The sequence below is a fragment of the Melanerpes formicivorus genome, unplaced genomic scaffold (assembly GCF_026170545.1).
Source record: "Melanerpes formicivorus ecotype bairdi unplaced genomic scaffold, bMelFor1.0.p_v2 SCAF_7, whole genome shotgun sequence".
Taxonomy (NCBI): domain Eukaryota; kingdom Metazoa; phylum Chordata; class Aves; order Piciformes; family Picidae; genus Melanerpes; species Melanerpes formicivorus.
Genome location: NW_027142359.1, coordinates 1,102,380 through 1,109,715, shown reverse-complemented (window position 1 = coordinate 1,109,715; position 7,336 = coordinate 1,102,380). Strand labels below are relative to the sequence as shown.

Here is a 7,336-nt window from a genome sequence, read left to right as displayed (position 1 = left end):
GGGGTTGGTCTGTGAGGTGGATTGAAAACTGGCTCAACAACAAAGTTCAGAGGGTTGTCATCAGTCGTATGGAGTCAACTTCGAGGCCTGGGGCCAGTGGTGTTCCCCAGGGATCAGTACTGGGCCGTTTTGTTCAGTATCTTTATCAACGACCTGGATGATGGGATTGAGAGTACCCTCAGCAAGTTCCTGATGATACAAAACTGGTGGGGGTAGCTGGCATCCCTCAGGCTCTGCTGCTGTCCAAAGAGATCTGGACAGGCTGAGAGCTGGGTGAAGGCAAACCTCATGAAATTCAGTAAGGACAAATGCAGGGTTCTGCATCTGGGGAGAAATAACAACAGGCACCAGGACAGATTCGGGGCTGCCCTGCTGGAGAGCAGCTCCATGGGGACCTTGAAGTGCTGGTAGACAGCAAGTTCTGCATGGGACAGCAATGTGCTCTTGTGGCTCAAGGAGTGACTGATACCAAGGATTGATCACAAGCTCTGAGGGGTCGGAAGGGACCTCCGGACATCATCGAGTCCAACCCCCCTGTCCGAGCAGGATCACAGAATCCAGCACAGGACACACAGGAATGCATCCAGATAGGTCTGGAAAGTCTCCAGAGAAGGAGACTCCACATCCTCTCTGGGCAGCCTGTTCCAGTGCTCCGTCACCCTTGCACTGATTAAATTCCTCCCCATGTTGAGTGGAGCCTCCTGTGCTGTGATCAAAGAAGCTGCCTCATATCGGTCGTTGGCCGCAGTGCGTTAGCCGCGCGGCGGTGACAGCTCGGACCTACTTCTCAAGGCCGCTGTGGAGCAGCTCGGCGGGCGCCGGAGCCGCGCTCACGCCACCTTCCTCCCCCGAGCCCGCCCTCGCGCGGGGCCCTCCCCGTCCCGCCCCGAGCGCGCTCTGCGCATGCGCCCTGCTGCCTGGCGCGGAGGCTGAGGCGTCCCGGGGCCGGGCGGGCGCTGCTGCTGAGGGCGGCTTCGCGCTTGCCGCGGGAGGCAGAGGTGAGCCGGGGCTGGTCCGCCACGGGCCGGCCGGTCGCGGTGCCGCTCGGGGGCCGGTGCCGGCAGGCGGAGGTTATTTACACGGCGTTCAGCCTATCCCCTCCGCCGGCTCCTCCCTGCGCCGGGGCGGGGAGCGCTCCGCGGGGGCGCGGGGCGGGCCGGGCCTGCTCCGCCCTCACGCGGCGCCGTGTCCTGCGGTGAGGGGGAGTCCGGCTGCGAGCGCCGGGCAGGGCGCGGGGGGAGGGGAAAGCCGGCTGCGAGGGAGGGAGAGAGGGAGGGAGGGGTGCGGCCGGCGGAGAGTGGTTGTGGGGCCGGTGGTGCTGGCGGGCCTGGGAGGTGGGGGTGGGGTGTTACATGGCGTGTGCCTCCCTCCCCCCGGTACTGCTCGGTGTCTCGGGGTGCCGGTGAAAGCTGCAGGGCTGTGCGCAGCCTGCTCTGCTGCTTGCGTGCAGTTGGCGGTGCCGTGAGACAGGCAGGAGGGGGTACTGACGTACAGTTTCGTGTGCTCTCAGTCCCTTAGAGACAGTCCTCTGAAACTCATGAACCACCATGCTTGGCAGAAGACCTAAAAAAAGCCCTCAGGCGAAGGGCCAGGGAGCTGCAGTTGCAAAGCAGGTAAGGAAGGTAAACGCCAGGGACATGTGGTTGCAAAGCAAGTTAGGAGGGTAAAGGCCAGGGATGTGTGGTTGCAAAGCAGGCAGGGAAACCTCCTACTCCTACTGCAGGGTAGTCTTCAGAACTCTTGCTGCTGTTTTCCTGCTGGAATCTCCAGTGTTAATAAGCTATTGCAGGACCGTGAAAAGAAATTGTGTGGTGCCTGTTTTGCAGCTTTCTTCTTTCGTGCACTCTTTCTTAAAGCAAGAATCTGATCCCTACCAGTGGAGGTCTTGCAGGAAGCCACAGTGTTGCAACACTGTAATCCTGGCATGAGACCTCATGAGTCACACTTATAGTAGCTTCCTACCCTAGCTATGTTGAGATTTAATAATAGCTTCAATAATTGTATGGAAGCTTTTCTTATACCTTTAAGAAGACAGAAATAAGATCTTCCAGAATATCAAATAACAGCTTCAGAGGCACACGTGGGAAAACATTAAGGTGCTACAAGAGAGACAGTTAATTTCCCAATGTGTAGCATGATTGTTTTCTTTTAACAGATAGGCTGATTAGTGTTCCTCTCCTGTAGCTAAAACTGAGCTTACATGTGTCTGTGTGCTGGGGTTTTGTTGTACTCTCTACCTTTTGGTGTAATTTCATCAGCCTTGAGAAGAGAAACAACTTTTGGTTGTGATTGACAAGTGTAGGAAGTCAAAATTAGAAAAACAGCCAAGGCAAAATTCTGAGTAGAAGTGGCAGAAAAGCAGAATATGGTGAGAGGCGAAGAAAGTTACAACCAGACTGGAGCTTCAGAAACTTGTGAAGGTAGACTGGAAGCAAGTTAAACAGAGAGGACAAAAAGCTATTCAGAGTGTAGAGAAATGCTGCAAGGACAGGCTGAAGGAGCTGGGGTTGTTCAGCCTGGAGAAGAGGAGGCTCCAGAGAGACTTAATAGCAGCCTGCCAGTACCTGAGGAGCGCCTACAGGAGGGATGGAGAGAGACTGTTTACAAAGGCCTGCAGTGACAGGACAAGGGGCAATGGCTTTAAGGTAGAGAAGAGCAGATTTAAATTGGATGTTAGGAACAAGTTCTTTACAGTGAGGGTGGTGCAACACTGGAACAGGTTGCCCAGGGAGGTGGTTAAGGCTCCTTCCCTAGAGATATTCAAAGTGAGGCTGGACAAGGCCCTGGGCAGCCTGATCTAGTTGGGGATGTCACTGCTGACTGCAGGGAGGTCCCTTCCAGCCTGGACCATTCTTTGATTCTAAATAAGAAAAGAGGGTGGACTAACTAGAGCAGGGAAAACAGCCAAGATCACCTCTCTTGCTGATTTCTTAGGAACTAACTTTCTTCTGCTGAGGCAGAATGGTATAGACAGAGCTCTGTCATGTCACAGTTGCTCTGGTATGCAGCATTCCTCAGTGGGTGGTAGTATGCACTTTAGTTCGCTTCAACAAGGGAGAAGATAAAAGGTGAAAATGTCTTCCCCAAAACCCCACACTCTAAAAAGTTGAAGAGTAAATGAAGGATCTGATTAACCCACTTTGCTCATTGAGGGCACTTAGGTGTTCAGCCTGGCTTACCGCATGGAGGATTGTTTCTTGAGACAGATGCACTTGCAAATTAATCTAAACTTATGTTGTGCTATGGAGTGTGTCAACTTCAAGGGCTTTTATGTTTTTTTTTTTGTTCTCTTTTGTTAAATGTTTCTTTAATGCTGTTTATTTATTGGGAATGTGCCTCACTGAACAGATTGAGAGACTCAGAGCTAGAACTGGATTCTGCTCTGGGCTTGGTTCCTTACTACACTTGCTTCACTTTTTCCTTTTGCAAGGTAGGAAGGAACAGCTGCTGCCTGCTCCTCACCTGTTTTGTATGTTGGTAAAAGCTCACCATTATAAGTATTTCCTGATTAAATCTTGTCCTGACCTTCTTTCTGCTCTGTCCAAGGCTGCACATATGTTTTGTTCTAGGGAAGGGAGGTGACTGAGGCAGAGGGTGGCCAACTGGTGTGCCTAGGGCCTTACAGAATGGCAAGGGCATGATCAGCGCCAGTAAACAAAGACCTGCTGGTTTTGAATACTGGTCCCTGTGCCTCAGCTATGTTTTACATTCTCCTGTGGGATTATAGAAGAGTTCAAAGAGGGACACTGAATATTTCAAGGTAATAGCCACCAGCACCTCTGTTCCCACAGGCTTAAAAAAAAAGTTGTTATTCATGCTAGTTTATAAACTGACAAGCTTCTGGCAGCTCTTCAGACCTTTGGAGGCAGGAGTAGATTGTTAAGCCTAGTGAAAATTGTTAAGCCTAGTGATTTTTATTCCTTGCTTGAGAAGCTGAGCTGCTGCCTGCTTGGCCTTGTGAAGACCAATAACCCAGCAGGGGCTTGTGCTTTGGAAAGGTCCGAGGAAAGCTACTCCCCCACCCCCACAGGATGAATCTAAGTCAGTGAATTCATGCTTATAAAAAGGCTTAGCACCCTTTGAATAAGAATGTTGTTATTCCTGGGGCAGTTAGTGCCTTAACCAGCAATATAAAAACTGAGATCAAATGGCATTTTAGAAGAATGCCTTTTAGCCACAGACCTGAGAGATCTCCCTGAGACTTGGTGCCTTGGGCATGGCTTGCAGCACCTGAGCAATAGCTCCCCTCTGCTTCATCAAGTTGTGATTCCTGTTTTTCATGGCATTACCTGAGGTGCTGCCACTGAGCTGATGATTCTGTGTGTTCATGAGTTGCACACAGTGCCCCAGAAGTACAGAACAGTTCTGTACATGTTAATATCACTTCCTCCAACAGCTAAGGGTGAGATCCATGCAGTGTGTGCATGCCTGTGCTGTGTGAGCCATGGGTGAATACTTTGGAGCTGAGCTGTTACAGACTGCCCTGAACTTCCCTGATGATGTCTGCTGTGTGAGGCTCCCTGTGACAGGCATCATCCTGATTTACCTCCTTACCTCAGACTGTTAGATAGGCTTGATTTTAAGAAATCATTGATTGTGCAGGGTTTTAGAGGGAGGATTTGTGGCTTACTAAGATTTCTGTTTCTTATGTGGGTTTTGGGTGGCTGCTGTGCCTTGTTCTGGTAATGAAGGTGCTCTGAGAGTGGCCCTTAAACAAGTGCACATAATGCATGAAAACATTTCAGTGGTGCAGGCACTGAGATGGTTTGGGTGCCATGGCTGTTCTCACTGCAGGATTTGATTCTTCATTTTCCCTTGGCTCCAGCTGGGGCTGTTTGTAGATTTCAATCCTGAAGAGATGCTGCTGGCTGCAGAGGATGGTGGTGATGATGGGGACCTAGAAGCAGAGCTTGCTGCTCTCACAGGAGCAAAAGTAAAAGAAGGCAAATCAAAACCAAAAGGGAGAAGTAAGTATCTGGATTTTATTTATTGATAACCCAAAGAATTTATTGAAGGTGCCTGTTCAAAAATCACTGATTTATCTGAAATGGTTTCCCATTACTGGTAGAATCTGAAATTGCAACTGTTCTTTACTTCAGGAGGCTGAAGCTGTTAGGACTCAAAAAGGGTAAAAGGCTTCTGCCTGTGTTTCTGTTTAATGACTAAGTGAAGACATGCTTGTTTAGCACATGGGAAGTGTAGGATGAATTGGTTTTGGCTAATGATCTCCAGAGGTCCCTTCCAACCCCCTAACATCCTGTGAATTCAAGGGGGAAATTGTCTTGTGGAAGGGGGATTTGTTGTTTGGTCCTTCTGATTTTGTTTGAAGACTGAACTTAGTGAGTGAACATTATCCTTGTAGTTACTTGGAGTCTGTAACCAAAACTGAATGCCCTTTTAAGGGGGAAATTCTGGAACTGATGGAATTACTTGGAGAATCCTGTGTCTTGTGCTAGGCAGGAGGTCAGACTGTCCCTTGAAATGGATCATTGCATTGTTGATGTTTTAGTTGGGCCTGGTACTGCTTGTGTGCAGCGGTGCAGCATTCTGCAGGGTTTCTGTAATGCACTGTAAATGCAGGCTGCTGTTGAGGGGGACAATGAGCTCCAGTGAGCTGGTGTTACCTGTTTGTGGAGCTGCAGGATTAACTGGTTCAGCAAACAGATCTGTAAACATAAAACAGCTGTTGCCATGCTGGGTGTGCAGCTGAGGCAGGTCCTTGATCTGGTTTTGCTACCTGCCTGTTTGAATGGTGCTGTGGCTACAAGCTCATGAGATGGGCCAAGGAGAATGGGACTTGTCCTTGCTTACAGGCTTGTGAGCAGGTGCTGGAAAGTAGTGCAACTGCAGCCTTACCTACAGCTTTGCAATACTTTGCCTGTGATATTTGAAGGGACTTTGCCCAAAGCAGCAGAGAAATAAAGACTTTAAAAACAGTTAGAAAAAGTGCTGGTTTGAGCACTGTGATTGATGACAGACAAGGTGGGGTTGTGTCTGAAGCTAAACTCTAAATCATTGCCACTCTTCAGATTGTAGCAAACCCTTAAAGCTGATCAGTATTATCGTGCTGGTAAGCACATCAGCTATTGAACACATCGTTTAAACATATGGTGTAGTGTTTTGAGAATGAGCCTCTGTCTCAGAAGGTCTTGAACTGGTGTCAGCTTTTCAAGTGCTGACTTCCTGGCCTCTTCCTGTCACTCACTCACTGTGTATTTTCAGTTTCTATTCATAAGAGGGAAATAAAATTGCAGGTGGACGTGTGCTATGTGCTAAAGGTGTGTCATGGCTCATAAAACTCTTTTCCAGAATCACTTACAGCTGTTCTGTTTCCCATATTATAGATTAGAAGCTTGCAGAAGATGAGCAACTGAACAGCTGGCACTGTGGGCTCTGAGACTTGGTAGAGTGTAGTGATGAGAATGTGCTGCATGGTGGGGGCAGGATACAGGACAGCTCCTGGGAAGAAGAAGGGTGCAGTAAGGATGAGGGAGAAACATCCCATGTGTGGGGAAGGACAGGAAAAAGAGATCCTGAAGTGATCTCTTCCTCTGGCTTGAAGCTCTGTGCTGCAGACCTCTCTTTTATGCATGTTCACTGCCACTGGTGAGTCACAGTCATGTGTCTGCACAGGGAAGTATCAGAGGCTTTTATGGGCACTGCTGGGATTTGTGTGCAAAGAATTGCACCTCTGAGAGAGTGTGGAGGAAGTTGGTAGCTAAGGAAGATATGGTTGGCATAGAGTAGAGTAGAGACAAGAACTTGACAAGGAGTTAAGTAGTGCTTTCAGGGTGAAGACCAGAGGCTTGAGGAGAAATTACAAGATGATAACCCAGAAAGAGTTGGAAAAGGGAGGATCTCATGGGCATGAGAGCAGTGCAGAAAAGCAGTCAGAGACAGAAGAAAGAGCACTCTTCCTGGTTTTCTTAGCAGTTCTCTGGGTGAGAATTCTGCCCCTGTTTTTGGGCTCAGGACAAGGATGAATCCCTGATTTGGAGCATTCTGTTTCCATATGCTGTGTGTGAATTTGCAGTGCTGTTTGATGCATAAACCAAAGAGTTTCTCAGAGCAGATAGATGTTGTTGTCATCTTGCTGTCTTCAAACATGTAGGTAGTTTGCTGCGCTCCTTCCTTGTCATGGTAATAGCCAGTGGCTTGGCTTAAGGCTTGTGTTGTGCAGCAGGTCTCTAAAAGTGCTGTTAATCATCATCAGATTCAAAGGATAAATACACACCTGGTTTCAGATGAGATAGAGAGACATCCTTCTGCTTAAGACTGTAGAGTGACTGCTGTAATCTCAGCAAAGACAAACTGCAGTGATGCAGTTGTAGTTTGC

The 7,336-nt window shown here is 48.8% G+C and overlaps 1 protein-coding gene across 2 annotated transcripts in view; it reads left to right on the top strand.

The window, feature by feature from the left end:
- The first annotated feature begins 912 nt into the window (after positions 1-912).
- Positions 913-7,336, top strand: part of CC2D1B (coiled-coil and C2 domain containing 1B) — a 38,856-nt gene continuing 32,432 nt past the window's right edge. Inside the window, exons 1-3 of one of the 2 annotated variants that reach the window (XM_068140600.1) lie at positions 913-998; positions 1,511-1,613; positions 4,826-4,967. In XM_068140600.1, coding sequence (XP_067996701.1) covers positions 1,548-1,613; positions 4,826-4,967 — 208 coding nt within the window. In that variant the 5' untranslated portion in view covers positions 913-998; positions 1,511-1,547. Of the gene's footprint in view, positions 999-1,338; positions 1,614-4,825; positions 4,968-7,336 lie in introns of those variants that run through there. The other variant, XM_068140599.1, reaches the window with a different exon arrangement.